At 69.2% G+C, this 16875-nt stretch overlaps 1 protein-coding gene across 5 annotated transcripts in view; it reads right to left on the bottom strand.

Moving 5' to 3' along the window:
- Nucleotides 1-16875, bottom strand: part of FGFR4 (fibroblast growth factor receptor 4) — a 40881-nt gene that overhangs the window by 18066 nt on the left and 5940 nt on the right. For 3 of the 5 annotated variants that reach the window (XM_075918722.1, XM_075918723.1, XM_075918724.1), the window contains exons 3-4: nt 15506-16067; nt 5003-5146 (exon numbers count right to left, since the gene is read on the bottom strand). In XM_075918722.1, the coding sequence (XP_075774837.1) occupies nt 5003-5096 (94 nt within the window). In that variant the 5' untranslated portion in view covers nt 5097-5146; nt 15506-16067. Of the gene's footprint in view, nt 1-5002; nt 5147-6124; nt 6573-7182; nt 7393-15505; nt 16068-16875 lie in introns of those variants that run through there. The other 2 variants (XM_075918725.1, XM_075918726.1) reach the window with 2 other exon arrangements.

Below are 16875 nucleotides of genomic sequence, written 5' to 3'. Positions count from 1 at the left end.
GGCCCAGGATCCCGGGAGGGGGCAGGCGCCAGCCCCCCTGTGCTCCCAGCCTGCTGCCATTAGCTGCCCCTCTGCCCCCAAGAGCAGCGCTGGCCCTTTGCCTCCTGCTCCAGAGAGCCCCTGCCAGGCGGGCCCCCCAGTGCGCGCAGGCCGGGCCCCCGGCTCCACAGCCCCCCAGCTGTTTGACAGGCTCCCACCAGGGCACCTCTGCCGCTGGGTCCACTGGCCTCCTCCTCCCCAGCCCTCCCCGGCCCAGCCCCCCTCTGCTCTGGCTGCCGCTGGGGAGGTGGCGGGGGAGCCCTGCAGAGGCTGGGCGGGGGCCCAGCGGGAGCAGACTGGTGGGTTTTCACACTCAGCTGCCTCCAGCACCTCCCGCCTGCCCTTTGTCTAACCTGGATTTGAACTGGAATTGCTTGGTGACACCCCCCGCCCCCACAAACCAGGCCACCCCCCCCACCCCAGGGCCATGGGAACCGCAGGGGCACCCCCTCCACCCCCCCACACCAGGGCCATGGGAACCGCAGGGGCACCCCCTCCACCCCCCACACCAGGGCCATGGGAACCGCAGGGGCACCCCCTCCACCCCCCCACCCCAGGGCCATGGGAACCGCAGGGGCACCCCCTCCACCCCCCCCACACCAGGGCCATGGGAACCGCAGGGGCACCCCCTCCACCCCCCCACACCAGGGCCATGGGAACCACAGGGGCACCCCCTCCACCCCCCCACACCAGGGCCATGGGAACCGCAGGGGCACCCCCTCCACCCTCCACACCAGGGCCATGGGAACCGCAGGGGCACCCCCTCCACCCCCCCCACCCCAGGGCCATGGGAACCGCAGGGGCACCCCCTCCACCCCCCCACACCAGGGCCATGGGAACCGCAGGGGCACCCCCTCCACCCCCCCACACCAGGGCCATGGGAACCACAGGGGCACCTCCCCCACCCCCCCCACACCAGGGCCATGGGAACCACAGGGGCACCTCCCCCACCCCCCCCACACCAGGGCCATGGGAACCGCAGGGGCACCTCCCCCACCCCCCCCACACCAGGGCCATGGGAACCACAGGGGCACCTCCCCCACCCCCCCCACACCAGGGCCATGGTAACCACAGGGGCACCCCCTCCACCCCCCCCCACCGGGGCCATGGGAACCACAGGGGCACCCCCTCCACCCCCCCCACCAGGGCCATGGGAACCACAGGGGCACCCTCTCCACCCCCCCCACCCCAGGGCCATGGGAACCGCAGGGGCACCCCCTCCACCCCCCCCACACCAGGGCCATGGGAACCGCAGGGGCACCCCCTCCACCCCCCCCACACCAGGGCCATGGGAACCACAGGGGCACCCCCTCCACCCCCCCCCACACCAGGGCCATGGGAACCACAGGGGCACCTCCCGCACCCCCCCCACACCAGGGCCATGGGAACCACAGGGGCACCTCCCGCACCCCCCCCACACCAGGGCCATGGGAACCGCAGGGGCACCCCCTCCACCGCCCCCACCAGGGCCATGGGAACCGCAGGGGCACCCCCCCCACCCCCCCCACCAGGGCCATGGGAACCGCAGGGGCACCCCCCCACACACCCCCCCACACCAGGGCCATGGGAACCGCAGGGGCACCCCCTCCACCCCCCCGCAAACCAGGGCCATGGGAACCGCAGGGGCACCCCCTCCACCTCCCCCCCCCACACCTGGGGCACGGCCAAACAACCCATCAGCTGAGGACCAAAAAGCCACACAGTCCCCCTCCCCCCCAGCCTCAGTCTCTCCACTGCTCCTTCACGGAGCCCCTGGGAGTTGCCACAAAACTGAGGAGCCCTCCGCTCCACTGCAGGGGCCGAGCACCAGTCCTGCTGCGAGCCCTGCCTTTTACCTGTGCACAAGCCCAGGATCCTGGCAGCACGGCCAGGCGGCAAAAACCCTCGGCAGTGCCTGGCCGACTGGCCCAGCCGGCACCTGCCTCCTGCTGTCTGCACAGGGCCTAGAGCAGCAGCCCTCAGCCTGCCCGGAGCCCTGGGGGCAGTGGAGCCGGAATTCACCTGCATCTGAGCACTTCCTGTGCCTGTGCTAGTGTTACTGCCCCAGTCTCACACACGCCTGTGCAGTGCACACTAGTGCTACAGCCGCATTCTCACACTCGCCTGTGCAGTGCACACTAGTGCTACAGCCGCATTCTCACACTCGCCTGTGCAGTGCACACTAGTGCTACAGCCGCATTCTCACACTCGCCAGTGCAGTGCACACTAGTGCTACAGCCACATTCTCACACTCGCCAGTGCAGTGCACACTAATGCTACAGCCGCATTCTCACACTCGCCTGTGCAGTGCACACTAGTGCTACAGCTGCATTCTCACACTCGCCAGTGCAGTGCACACTAATGCTACAGCCGCATTCTCACACTCGCCTGTGCAGTGCACACTAGTGCTACAGCCGCATTCTCACACTCGCCTGTGCAGTGCACACTAATGCTACAGCCGCATTCTCACACTCGCCTGTGCAGTGCACACTAGTGCTACAGCCGCATTCTCACACTCGCCTGTGCAGTGCACACTAGTGCTACAGCCGCATTCTCACACTCGCCAGTGCAGTGCACACTAGTGCTACAGCCGCATTCTCACACACGCCTGTGCAGTGCACACTAGTGCTACAGCCACATTCTCACACTCGCCAGTGCAGTGCACACTAATGCTACAGCCGCATTCTCACACTCGCCTGTGCAGTGCACACTAGTGCTACAGCCGCATTCTCACACTCGCCAGTGCAGTGCACACTAGTGCTACAGCCGCATTCTCACACACGCCTGTGCAGTGCACACTAGTGCTACAGCCACATTCTCACACTCGCCAGTGCAGTGCACACTAATGCTACAGCCGCATTCTCACACTCGCCAATGCTACAGCCGCATTCTCACACTCGCCAGTGCAGTGCACACTAGTGCTACAGCCGCATTCTCACACTCGCCTGTGCAGTGCACACTAGTGCTACAGCCGCATTCTCACACTCGCCAATGCTACAGCCACATTCTCACACACGCCTGTGCAGTGCACACTAGTGCTACAGCCGCATTCTCACACTCGTCAGTGCAGTGCACACTAGTGCTACAGCTGCATTCTCACACTCGCCAGTGCTACAGCCTCATTCTCACACTCGCCTGTGCAGTGCACACTAGTGCTACAGCCGCATTCTCACACTCGCCAGTGCAGTGCACACTAGTGCTACAGCCGCATTCTCACACTCGCCAGTGCTACAGCCTCATTCTCACACTCGCCTGTGCAGTGCACACTAGTGCTACAGCCGCATTCTCACACTCGCCAATGCTACAGCCGCATTCTCACACTCGCCAGTGCAGTGCACACTAGTGCTACAGCCGCATTCTCACACTCGCCAGTGCTACAGCCTCATTCTCACACTTGCCTGTGCAGTGCACACTAGTGCTACAGCCGCATTCTCACACTCGCCTGTGCAGTGCACACTAGTGCTACAGCCGCATTCTCACACTCGCCAATGCTACAGCCGCATTCTCACACTCGCCTGTGCAGTGCACACTAGTGCTACAGCCGCATTCTCACACTCGCCAATGCTACAGCCACATTCTCACACTCGCCTGTGCAGTGCACACTAGTGCTACAGCCGCATTCTCACACACGCCTGTGCAGTGGACACTAGTGCTACAGCCGCATTCTCACACACGCCTGTGCAGTGCACACTAGTTGTGACGTAGTGGGGGGTACTTGCTGGGCTGTGGTGACCCCTGCTGTCTGGAGCAAGACCCAGCAGGGAAAACCTCACTAGGCAGAGGTAAGGACAAACTTGTGGAACCAGTGGCCAGACACCCCCCATGGAGAGGAACAAAGGAAGGTGAATGCGGCCCTGGCTGGGGGGCAGGGCTGGAAGTGGGTTAGTTGGTTGGTGGCTGTCTGGGAGGATGGATGAGACAGCCTAGGGAGAGGAGCTGGAGTTTAGGGGCCCAGTCTCCCCCATCTCAAGGGGGCCTGAGGCATCCTAGCCCAGTTCCTGTAACCAGATTACATCTGTGCTGCGCTGTGCTGGAGGAGCAATAAACCACCCTCAATTCCACTGGCTGGTACAGTCTGTTTGTGCCATTTCGGGGTGCAGGAGACGGGGAACCCCCAACGTGCCGTCACACTAGTGCTACAGCCGCATTCTCACACACGCCTGTGCAGTGCACACTAGTGCTACAGCCGCATTCTCACACTCGCCAATGCTACAGCCACATTCTCACACTCGACTGCGCAGTGCACACTAGTGCTACAGCCGCATTCTCACACTCGCCAGTGCTACAGCCGCATTCTCACACACGCCTGTGCAGTGCAGACTAGTGCTACAGCCGCATTCTCACACTCGCCTGTGCAGTGCACACTAGTGCTACAGCCGCATTCTCACACTCACCAGTGCTACAGCCACATTCTCACACTCGACTGTGTAGTGCACACTAGTGCTACAGCCGCATTCTCACACTCGACTGTGCAGTGCACACTAGTGCTACAGCCACATTCTCACACTCACCAGTGCTACAGCCGCATTCTCACACTCGCCAATGCTACAGCCACATTCTCACACTTGACTGTGCAGTGCACACTAGTGCTACAGCCGCATTCTCACACTCGCCAGTGCTACAGTCACATTCTCACACTCGCTTGTGCAGTGCACACTAGTGCTACAGCCGCATTCTCACACTCGCCAGTGCTACAGCCACATTCTCACACTCGCCTGTGCAGTGCACATGTTAATGCTACAGCCGCATTCTCACACGTGCCTGTGTGCAGTGCACACCTAGGATCGGTGCACCTGAAGGACGGTGAAGCAAGACCCAAGTGTTCTGTTGCTGGCCCTGCCTTTTACCGGAGCTATTCCCCCGGCTCCAGGCAGCTCTCCGTAAGAGCCCCAACACTAGGGTCAGCTCAGCTCTCAGATTTCCCTGGTCCCACCTGCCTCCCCCTCCCTCCCTCCCACCCCACCAGGCTGCTGGCACTTCCTACCTGGTTCCGTTGTCCGGCCTGGGGAGGCAGCTGCCTGGGGCCAAGCTGTCAGCACTGCCAGGAGACCCAGCAGGGCACTGGGCAGAGGCTGCATGGCCCTGCCTCTCTGCTCAGGGCTGAGCCTGGCGCCCCTGGTCCCACACCCTGGAACAGGCGGAAAGAGACCATCACGCTGTGCCACAACCTGCCCCACACCCACACCCTGGAACAGGCGGAGAGAGACTTTCACCCTGTGCTACAACCTGCCCCACACCCACTCCCTGGAACAGGCGGAGAGAGACTGACACCCTGTGCTACAACCTGCCCCACACCCACTCCCTGGAACAGGCGGAGAGAGACTGTCACCCTGTGCTACAACCTGCCCCACACCTACTCCCTGGAACAGGCGGAGAGAGACTGTCACCCTGTGCTACAACCTGCCCCACACCCACTCCCTGGAACAGGCGGAGAGAGACTATCACCCTGTGCTACAACCTGCCCCACACCCACTCCCTGGAACAGGCGGAGAGAGACTATCACCCTGTGCTACAACCTGCTCCACACCCACTCCCTGGAACAGGCGGAGAGAGACTGTCACCCTGTGCTACAACCTGCCCCACACCCACTCCCTGGAACAGGCGGAGAGAGACTGTCACCCTATGCTACAACCTGCCCCACACCTACTCCCTGGAACAGGCGGAGAGAGACTGTCACCCTGTGCTACAACCTGCTCCACACCCACTCCCTGGAACAGGCGGAGAGAGACTGTCACCCTGTGCTACAACCTGCTCCACACCCACTCCCTGGAACAGGCGGAGAGAGACTGTCACCCTGTGCCACAACCTGCCCCGCCCCAGGAGACTCAGGAGCCCCAGGGCTCCAGCCCAGCCTGAGCAGTGTTAACCCTTTCCACTCCACCTCTTCTGGAGCAGCCGTGCATGGGGGGGCTGCTGAGAGGTGCCCCCCGTCCCCCTGAGCACTGGCAGGGTGGGGCCCTGGGCAGAGGGCCGAGGGGCCTGCCCTGGCATGTGGCCTCTTCCGGCCCCGGCACCTCAGCCAGTGGAAGGCCTTACCTCCGCACCCGCTGCCCAGCCGTGGCCCCGGGGTCTCAGCCTGGCCCAGTTTGCCCCCCGGGGCCCTTACCCATCGTCCCGTGTGCTCACGGCTGGGACTCCCGAGTGGGGTCAGGGCGGGGGGGGCTGCCAGGGCCCCTGCGCCCCAAGGGCAGCTGGGCTCTGCCGGGGGCCCTGCGCCAGCACTCGGGGCTGGGTACCAGGCCGGGGGTGGGGGGGCAGCGAGGTCGCCCTGGGAACCGCTCCCCCCACTGTCCCCGGAGCCCCCCGCCCGCCGCTGTGGGACCAGGGGGTGCCCGGCCGGGGGCAGGCGCTGGGAGCCAGGGACCAAACGGCAGGGCTCAGGCGGGGCCGCTCCGCAGTTTAATGGTTAAACCGCCTGACAAAGGCTCCTGCGCCCGCGCTGGTCACAGATTTACAGACCCTGCCGGGCAGGACACGGGCAAAGTCCGGCCCAGCCCGGCCCCCGCGCTCCCGTCCAGCCACCCCGCCCGGGACAGAGTCCCTTCTCTCCGGAGGCTCTGGGCTCCGTGGCTACCCCTCCCAGTGCCCCCTCCCCCGCCAGTGCCCCCCAGTGCCCCCTCCCCTCCCAGTGCCCCCCAGTGTCCCCTCCCCTCCCAGTGCCCCCTCCCCCGCCAGTGCCCCCCAGTGTCCCCTCCCCTTCCAGTGCCCCCCAGTGCCCCCTCCCCCGCCAGTGCCCCCCAGTGTCCCCTCCCCTCCCAGTGCCCCCCAGTGTCCCCTCCCCTCCCAGTGCCCCCTCCCCCGCCAGTGCCCCCCAGTGTCCCCTCCTCTTCCAGTGCCCCCCAGTGTCCCCTCCCCTTCCAGTGCCCCCCAGTACCCCCTCCCCCGCCAGTGTCTCCCAGTGTCCCCTCCCCCGCCAGTGCCCCCCAGTGCCCCCTCCCCCGCCAGTGCCCCCCAGTGTCCCCTCCCCCGCCAGTGCCCCCTTCCCCGCCAGTGCCCCCGTGTCCCCTCCCCTTCCAGTGCCCCCCAGTGTCCCCTTCCCCGCCAGTGCCCCCCAGTGTCCCCTCCCCCGCCAGTGCCCCCCAGTGTCCCCTTCCCCGCCAGTGCCCCCCAGTGTCCCCTCCCCCGCCAGTGCCCCCCAGTGTCCCCTTCCTCCAGTGCCCTCACCGCCGCCGGGTCCCGTGGCCGGGTCCGTGGCACCCCGCTGCGGGGCTCTACGGCCGGGCTCCATCCGTGCGCATCCCGGAGCCAGGGGGCGGGTCCGGGCCAGGAAGGGTCCCCAAGCCGGGCCGGCTCCTTCCCCGGCCGCGCCGGCCGCGCTCTGCAGCTCCAGGCGCCGGCTCCCTGCCCGTGGCTGCGGCGAGCGCAGCAGGGGCCGCGGGGCGTGTGGCGCGGAGCTCGGGTTACACCCGAGCCAACAATGGGCCGCCCCGCCCCGCCCCGCCGGCCGCTCTCTCGGGTCAGCCGCATTCCTGCCCCCGGGCGGCCTTGGGCTGTGCCCTGCGCCGGGGGTGGCCTGCACTGAGCGGGGGGGGGGGGGGCAGGACCTGGGGCTCCCCGCCGGGGCTTGCACCCCTTTTGCCAGCAGCTGTGCTCAGAGCCCGCCCCTTCCAGCGCGGCACAGTGCCCGGGCCTGGGGAACTCACTGCCACTGGACCAGGGCCCGGCCTTACCTCCCCAGCGGGGGCAGGCGGGGTGAGCACAGGCTGCATCATCTTGTCTGGCTGCCCTGGGCCCGCTGGGGAACCTCCCTCCCCCCACCGGTGCCGAGAGCCCAGCAGCGCCAGCGAGCCGAGCCGGGCCGTGGCCAGGGCACAGAGGCAGCCAAACTGACCCCTCCAGGAGCAGAGGCTGGGCCCGGCCCGCGGGCTAACACCGGGGGGGGACAAGGGGCCACATTCCCAGCGCCCTGGGGCGGGGCTGCACCATCGCCGGGCAGTGCCAAGAGCCCTCGGCCCCCTTCCTGGGGCATGGAGCCGGGCCCCCACCCAGAGCCTGGCTGGCAAGTGTCCCGCCTGCTCGTGCCAGCCTGGCTGCTGTGGGGTCCTCGGGGAATCCCCCCGCCCCAGCCCCCAGGCAGCCCCTGGGCTAATTGCTGCTGTAATTAGCTGAGCCATTCTCACGGCCAATACCTCAGTGTGGCTGCGACCCCCAGTGGGAGCCGCCCGGGACTCTAAACCGCCCTAATCCCCCTGTGAACAGGGCAGGGAGTTGGGAGCAGGGGCCCTCCCTTGGCCCCCCTCCTCAGGGCCCACTGCCTTGCCAGCCCTGCAGCTGGGGCCCGGGGCCAGGCCCAGAACACTGCCCTAGTGTGGACAGGCCCCGGGGGCTCAGCCCCTGCCCACGCCCCCTCCTGCCTGGCACGAGGCCCCTCCCAGCCGTTGCACTGCGACCCGGGGCGCGCTCTGCCCTGCCAGGCACCGGAGGCCAGCGGTTCTTGGGGCTGCTGCAGTAGGACGGGGGCACCCCTGCCCGGGGCCCCAGCTCGCAGCTCCCAGCTGAGAGCAGGACCCACCTCCTAATGCCAACAAGAGCGGGCGCAGCGCCAGGCGCAGGGTGGGCAGCTGGGGCCCTGCCAGACCCCGGGCTGGGCATTGGCCAGGGGCTACGCCCCCTCAGCGCCCAGCTGCCAAGGCAGAGAACGGCCCGGGGCTGGCCCCGCCCTCCCCCCTGTGCACCCTAGAGCCAGCCGCAGGGCCAGGGCGGTTCCAGGTGGGACCCTTCACGGCGCTGCCCCAAGCCCCGGCCCCCGCCCTCCTTGCACCCCTCCCCCCTCGCTCCCTGTGGCCCAGGGAGGGGTTCCCCGACTCCACGCCCCCCACAGGAAGGGCAGGTGCCCTGCTGGGAGCCCTGGTGCCTCATGCCAGGCCTTGCCAGAGCCCGGAGGCGGCAGCTGGAGTCTGGCGGGGGCCAGCCCCGCTGTGCTCACAGGGCCCAGCAGTGACGCCAGCTCCAGCCGGGCTCGGCTCCCCACACACGGGACCGGCCGTGGGGGCAGGCTGGGTGTGTGCACCGGGCCAGCACCCACCCAGCCAGCCCAGCCCAGTCCAAAGGCTCCTGGCTCCCTCCGGGCGTTTGGCCTTGAGAAGCCGCCTCACCCGCTTCCCGCCGTTCCAGGGAGCAGCTGGGCTGAGTCGAGACGCCGGCCCCCAGTGCCAGGGGGAGGTTCGGGGAGAGGCAGACCCCTGGCTGCTGCCCCGGTGCCACCCCCTGGCCTGGCAGCGTCCCGCCCACGCTCCGGCTGGTGATTCCCTCCTGCCCCCCCAGCTCTCCCAGTGCCTCCTGCCTCGGGGGGGCCACCGCCCCCAGGGACTGATGCAGGGGGGGTCGGTGGCTGCAATGTCTGGTTCCCTGTCTGGCTGGGCGCAGGGCTCCTGGGCAGGGCAGGCAGACGGCTCCACAGAGCTGGGGGGAAGGGGAGTCGGGGATCCACTTGCTGGGGCTGCAGCCTGGGCCCCTCCCCCTCCCCGGGCTCCGCAGGCCCAGCCTGGGTCCCGCTTTCAGCGGCTCCGCCCCTTGATGCCTGTGCCAGCCAGGGAGGCCCAGCCCTGGCTCCCTGCCCGGACAGGGCCCACCTGGAGCGCTGGGTAATGGAGCTGCCCGGTGCTCGCCCCGCCCCCGCCCGGCAGCTGTGCCAGCCCCAGTCCTGGGTGAGAGCGCCCAGCCCCACTGGCGCACGGGAGGGGCAGAGCCAGCCCTGCCCTCCACCCTGGGCCACGAGCCAGCCAGCCCACCTGTCCGCGTGGCTCGTCCCAGATGCCCTGGGCAGCCAGGAGCTGGGAAAGGGGGCATGGCCCCTGCCAGCTGTGGGGGGAGTGCAGCTCAGGGGTGGGGAGAGCTGGCAGCTGAGGCAGGCAGGCACCAAGGAGCCGGGGGCAAGAGGAGGGCTCTTCCCTGGGGGACGTGGCTGCTCCGTAGCTCTGGGGGTCCCATCGGCCCTAGGGTGTCAGAAGGGAGCCCTGCCCCTCAGCCTCCCTGGGGAAGCGCGGGGCTGGGATCCCTGGGGCGGGGGCGGAGTCTCCACCCCTTGAGGGGTGTGAGTCCCGGCTGGCCCAAGCCCTGGCTGGGCTGCTGGAGTTGGGCTGCTCCTGCCTCGGTCCGGGGCTGGACACGGTGCCTCCTGGGGCTCGGCGGGGAGGGGCGAGCCCTGCACGTCCCCAGGCTCCCCGGCCCGGCTGGTGCCCGCACTCCTGGCCACCCTCCTCCCAAGGGAATGCTGCCAGCACGGCCCTGATTGCGGGTCACTCCGGCCCTGCAGAGGGGGCAGCATTTCGGGCAGCCCAGGCCCCACCCCACGCCGGGCTCTCCTGGATTAGCGCTGCCCAGCCTCCCGGCCCAGCCAGCAACACCCCTGCCCTGCAGGCCCGACTCGGCTCCGCGGGAGGAGGAGGATGGATGTGCCCCAGTGCAAAGGGCAGCCCCTCCAGATCCCCACAGCCCTGCCCCCGCGATACCCCGGACGTGCCCTGCAGAGGCCAGGCTGCCCGCGCACACAGCCCCAGGGCTGTAGTGGACCCCAGCCAGGCCGGGGCCTCAAGGAGGGGCCCGATGCTCCCCCCTGCTGTGCACCCTGCCCCAAGGCGCAGGGATCATGGGTGGGGCTGCAGCATCCCCAGGCTTTCCACCCCCCTCCCCTGCGCCCGGGGCCGGCCCCCGCGGCTGGGATGCAGCCCTGAAGGCTGCGCTGCCACCCCGGCTCCTGCCACCGGCCCAGGGCTCCGCAGCTGCCTCCGGCTGGGCCCGGGCCCGGAGCGACTGGACGGCGGGAGCTGCAATGGGATCCAGCGCGGGAGTCGCCAGCCCAAGGGGTGACCCCAGCTGGGGGCCGTGATGGCGTGAAAAGGGGGGTGCAGCTCAGCAGCCCCCCAAAAAGAGCTTCAGCAACGGGCCCCAGCCTGGCAGGCTGTCACATGGGGCCACTTCTACCCTCCCACTGGCACCATGTGGGCCCGGCCCGCCTGGCCTGGCGCGTAGGGGGAGAAAAGCCCATGGCTGGGGCACACCAGCCTGCCCACTGCAGGGGAGATGGAGGAAGGAAGGGCTCCAACAGCAGCCAGGGGGCCGGGTGAGGCAGGGGGGCAGGGGCAGAAGGGGGAGCTGCGGTCAAGGCCGTGCAGCCACTGCTGGGTGTAGGCCCTGCCTCTGGACAGGGCCCCCAGAGCGGCTCTCAGCGAGGGCCTGGCGGGGCCCGTGGCAGCTGCTTGCTCCCTGCCCGTGCAGGCTGCTGGCGGGGGGGGGCTGGCGCGGGGCGGCAGTGCGGGCAGGCAGCAGCCGGAGCTGGCGGTGGGGCAGCCGTGGGAGCAGTTTTCTGGGGCTCAGGCTCCCTGCCCCATGGAGCCCCCAGCAGCAGGGAGCTCAGACAGGCCCGTCTGGGCCTGCAGCAGCACAATACGCAGCCCTGGCTCAAGGCGCTGCCCAGCCAGAGCCGGCGCCCCGGCGGGAAGTGCCCCCTGCCCATGTGATGCACTGGGGCTACCTGCATGGGGAATGGCCCTGCCACGTGGGGAGGGGGGGACCAGCCTCTCCTGCTGGGTGGTTTGGCCTCTGAGGAACCCCCCGGGGAACTGGACCCTCCCACCCCCCGATACTGCTCAGCCCCAGCTCCCCGCTCCAGGAGTGAGGGCCCAGTCACACGGTCTGAGCAGTGGGAGGGGCAGGGCACAGCCCACACCGTGCTCCCCCACAGCGAGCTCAGGGCAGGGCAGAGAGGCGGTCCGGCCCACAGGGAGCCCAGCAGCTCGTGCCCAGGCCCTTCAGTGGAGCGCCAGGGGAGTGGGCGGGCTCCATCGCTGTACCCTGGGCCAGCATCAACACCGCGGGAAACCCGCCCCCGGAAGAACCAAGGCAGCCGCAAGGGCTGGTGCCCACGCAGGTCCAGCCAGCACTGCCAGCGCCCTGGGTGCCTGGCACAAGGCTGGGGCAGCAGCAGGGCAAATGGCCGCCCTCCCCGCTCACGCGTGCACCACGGGCACTTCCCTGGCCCCGCAATCCGCCCGGCGGCCAGGGCCTCCAGCTCCAGGCCCGCGGCACGTCCGCACTCGCTGCACCACGCGCTCCGCAGGGCGTGCCAAGCCAAGGCCCGGCCCCCACCCATGCAGGACAGAGGGGCCACAGGAGCCGGGCTGTCCAGGGGCAAGGCGTGGTCGCCCCAGCCCAGCCAGCGCAAAGCCCGTGAGCCCAGGTCCCGTCCCCAGGCGGCGACCCCCCCTCGCCACGCCGGAGCCTCTCGACTCCTCTATGGACAGAGCTCTGGGCTGTCGGCCGCCGCCTGCGCTTTGAAATACCAGGCGCTGCCAGCGCGGGGAGCGCCGTGGCGGGGTACTGGGCGGAGCGGCGCAGACCACCAGTGCCAGGCATTCAGGGTACTCTCCAAGCACAGCACGGACACTGCGCCCCAGCCCTGCTCTCCTGGCGCACAGCAAGGCCAGTTGGAGGAAGGCCCGCGCCGAGATCAGAGCGGTCTGACCTCAGTCACGCACGGACCGGCTCCTCACGCTCGAGGCCTCAGCGCCACAGTGCCCGGCGGGCCCATGGCCTCTCACAGCACGACGCAGCACCGCTGGCAGGCATCACGCCTCTGGCACAGCCGGGCCACGACACCGGACAGGCTGTCGGGTACCTCCCTGCGAGCGGGGTGCACACGGGGCACAGCCGGGCCACGACACCGGACAGGCTGTCGGGTACCTCCCTGCGAGCGGGGTGCACACGGGGCACAGCCGGGCCACGACACCGGACAGGCTGTCGGGTACCTCCCTGCGAGCGGGGTGTACACGGGGCACAGCCGGGCCACGACACCGGACAGGCTGTCGGGTACCTCCCTGCGAGCGGGGTGCACACGGGGCACAGCCGGGCCACGACACCGGACAGGCTGTCGGGTACCTCCCTGCGAACGGGGTGCACACGGGGCACAGCCGGGCCACGACGACACCGGACAGGCTGTCGGGTACCTCCCTGCGAGCGGGGTGTACACGGGGCACAGCCGGGCCACGACACCGGACAGGCTGTCGGGTACCTCCCTGCGAGCGGGGTGCACACGGGGCACAGCCGGGCCACGACACCGGACAGGCTGTCGGGTACCTCCCTGCGAGCGGGGTGTACACGGGGCACAGCCGGGCCACGACACCGGACAGGCTGTCGGGTACCTCCCTGCGAGCGGGGTGCACACGGGGCACAGCCGGGCCACGACGACACCGGACAGGCTGTCGGGTACCTCCCTGCGAGCGGGGTGCACACGGGGCACAGCCGGGCCACGACACCGGACAGGCTGTCGGGTACCTCCCTGCGAGCGGGGTGCACACGGGGCACAGCCGGGCCACGACACCGGACAGGCTGTCGGGTACCTCCCTGCGAGCGGGGTGTACACGGGGCACAGCCGGGCCACGACACCGGACAGGCTGTCGGGTACCTCCCTGCGAGCGGGGTGCACACGGGGCACAGCCGGGCCACGACGACACCGGACAGGCTGTCGGGTACCTCCCTGCGAGCGGGGTGCACACGGGGCACAGCCGGGCCACGACACCGGACAGGCTGTCGGGTACCTCCCTGCGAGCGGGGTGCACACGGGGCACAGCCGCCCAGCTGGGCAGCCCCTCCGCACTGCCAGGCCAGCCCAGCCGGGGAAGGATTTGGCACAAGTCCAGAGCTGGACTCTCTTCCTCGGCCAGCGTTCGCCCTGGCTGACAGCCAGCCGCAGGTCGCTGTCCCGCAGCAGCAGGCAGTGGAAGTGCACGGCAGCCCCGGTGGCCTGGCTGCGGCCCCAGGAGGGCAGGCTGGCAGAGATGCACTGCCCCGGCGGCCCGGAATCGGCCACAGCAAGCACACAGCACGCCACACACACGCAGGAACAACCGTCTATTCAGAGCGCGGCGAGGGAGCCAGCAGCGACGCAGACACCGGGCATCGGACACCCTGCTCAGACTGGGGGGAGCAGACCCACCAATGCTCCCGCAGTGCTGGAAGCGGAGGGCTCCCACTGTGAACCCCCAGCACCTGCCCTCCCCCGCACGGCAGACTGGCACAACGAGAGCCAGGAAGCAGCAGAGTCCGGGTGTGCGCCCAACGCACAGCATGTCCCGCCGCCTGTTAGCGCGGCCTGCTCAGCAGTCAGCCTGATGTTCGGCAGGGCAGGGAGCACACAGCCAGCCAGGCCTTGGGGCGGGACGGGGCGGGGCAGGGCAGGGAGCCAGCCAGGCCTCGGGGCGGGACGGGGCGGGGCAGGGCAGGGAGCCAGCCAGGCCTCGGGGCGGGACGGGGCGGGACAGGGCAGGGAGCCAGCCAGGCCTCGGGGCGGGACGGGGCAGGACAGGGCGGGACAGGGCAGGGAGCACGCAGCCAGCCAGGCCTCGGGGCAGGACAGGGTGGGACAGGGCAGGGAGCGCGCAGCCAGCCAGGCCTCGGGGCAGGACAGGGTGGGACAGGGCAGGGAGCGCGCAGCCAGCCAGGCCTCGGGGCAGGACAGGGTGGGACAGGGCAGGGAGCGCGCAGCCAGCCAGGCCTCGGGGCAGGACAGGGTGGGACAGGGCAGGGAGCGCGCAGCCAGCCAGGCCTCGGGGCAGTACAGGGTGGGACAGGGCAGGGAGCGTGCAGCCAGCCAGGCCGTGGGGCGGGGCGGGGTGGGGCAGGGAGCCAGCCAGGCCTCGGGGCAGTACAGGGTGGGACAGGGCAGGGAGCGTGCAGCCAGCCAGGCCGTGGGGCGGGGCGGGGCGGGGCAGGGAGCCAGCCAGGCCTCGGGGCAGGGCAGTGCCAGGCCAGCAGGAGGCAGAGCGAGCAGCCCTTCCCTGGGGCAGCGCAGGGCAGGCTGCAGTGGGAGGGGCCACAGGGGCTAGATTAGCACGCAAGCGGGCTCCTGGCTTTGTGCATTTGCGGCCCAGGTGCTGGTCACCGAGAGGAGAGGGAGAGGGAGGTGCCAGAAGCCCCGGCCAGCTGCAGTTTCCGGCCAAGGGTAGCTGCACTGCACGGGGCTCCGGGGCAAGTCAGTGGCCACAGGCTGCAAGCCCAGGCACCCGCCAAGTGGCGCCGACAAAGCAGTAGCAGCACACGGGGACAGCAGTGCCTCCCGCCTGCAGGGAAAGGGACTTCGCGGGGGGGCGGGGCAGCCCCAGGAGCCAAGGAGAGCCAGGCAAGCGGGCCCAAGCACCTGCACAGCCGGCTGGGAGCCGGGAGCCTGCAGCCCCGGGCAGCAGGTTAGCAACGACAAAAAGGAGAAGATCTGTTTAGAAAACGCCACCCACATGACGGGCGACAGCCACCTCCGCCCTCCCCTCGGGGCCCCCTCTGCCGAGCCCCCCCGCCAGGGTCTGACGGAAGAGCACTCGGCAGCCAACGGGACTCCCTTCCTCTCCCGTGACGCGTCAGCATGGTCCCCAGGGGTCTCCCAGACCCAGCGCTTGTACTCTCCTCCCTTGGAGGCCCCCGAGCCCTGCGTAGCAGCAGGTTTGCACCCCCACAGTAGCTAGGAAGGGAGCCCAACCCCGACCTCCAGAACCAGCACCTGCAGCACTCCGGAGCAGCCCTAACGGCCGTCGCCGGTGGGGAGGGACAGGAAAACCAGAGCCGAAGCCTGGGCAAGGCGTCTGTCCACAGTCAAGCTTCCAGCGCCAGCTCCCTCCTAGCCGGGAGCCTGCCTTCGGGAACAGCCACCCCAGCGGGTCGGGCTCTTCGGACGCCGCAATTCCAGGCGCTGCGCTGCCGGGGAGGGAGGAGACAGGCTGTTTGCCGCTGTTGGACCCTGCCGCGCCCTCAGCCCTCCAGCCACACAGGAAAGGCTGCCCACGGGAGCGGCTCTTGGGGAGTGGCTCTCGCTGCCCAGTGGCTGCTGCTGCTGGATCCCTCGGCAGACGCCCAGCTCGGGGCTGCTTGGCAGGTGCACACGGAGGGAATAACGAAGTAACGGGGGTGGCGAAGGATGGAGCCCCTGGCAGCACCAGGACCAGGGCTACAGCTTGCTCTACAAGTCCTGGCTGAAGTAACTGTAGCCCCCAGGGGCAGTTGACTCTTCCCGGACATACTGCTGCTTTGGGAACCGGCCGACACTGGGCACTGCTCCTGGCACCCTGCACAGGGGGTGGGGGAAGAGAGGGAGAGCAGACAACAGTCAGAACCTCTGTGGAGCGGGCGCGCTAGCGTCGCACCCCCCGCAGCACTTTCACAGGCAACGTGCTTTCAAGTGCCTTATCCAGAAGGAAGCCCCCGGCCCCCCCATGCACCGCGCCACTAACGCTGCCGTTACAAGCCAGGCTGCCTTGTTTTCTTCTCAGGCTGCAGCCCCCGCTGTGGAGCTGCCTCGGCCGACAGGCTTCGTCCAGGAGCAGCTTACAGGCCACGCGGGGAGTCGTGTGCCAGCAGGGCCCGTAGGGACTAAAGCAGCTTGCTGCGGAAACGAGCGCTTTTCAGGGTGTGTTCGGTAAGGGGTAATCATCGCTCTGCGGCTGTCACGCTGCTGGCTGTACGAGCACCCGAGGGCCCAGTGGGGGAGACGCCTGTCTCGGTGCCGCAAGACACAGGAAGGCAGACAGAGGCAGTGGGAGGAGCGGGCTTTCTGTGAAGAACCCGGGGGCTCTACAAAGCGACCCCCAACACTCAGTCTGGGCTTCCCGTGGCCCCCGAGGCTGGGGCGCTCCCGGCCACGAGCGAGCCACGGCTCTGCCGGACTGGGGAGTGCGGTGCCACGCCGAGCCCACACGCGCCCACCTTCCACCCAGCAGCCTCCGGCCACCCAAAGGGCTGGGAGGCTGGACGAACGCAAACACGGTCAGCGCTAAGGCAGCGTTCTGGGCAGGCCCAGCCCACACGCCCTGCTCCGCAAAGGCAGGGCGTCTCCTGGCTCCGCACGCTGGCCAGCGCCCTGCGATCTGCGGCCGA

This window comes from Pelodiscus sinensis, unplaced genomic scaffold (assembly GCF_049634645.1).
Source record: "Pelodiscus sinensis isolate JC-2024 unplaced genomic scaffold, ASM4963464v1 ctg124, whole genome shotgun sequence".
Lineage (NCBI taxonomy): Eukaryota > Metazoa > Chordata > Testudines > Trionychidae > Pelodiscus > Pelodiscus sinensis.
This window is presented reverse-complemented; position numbering and strand designations above follow the sequence as displayed.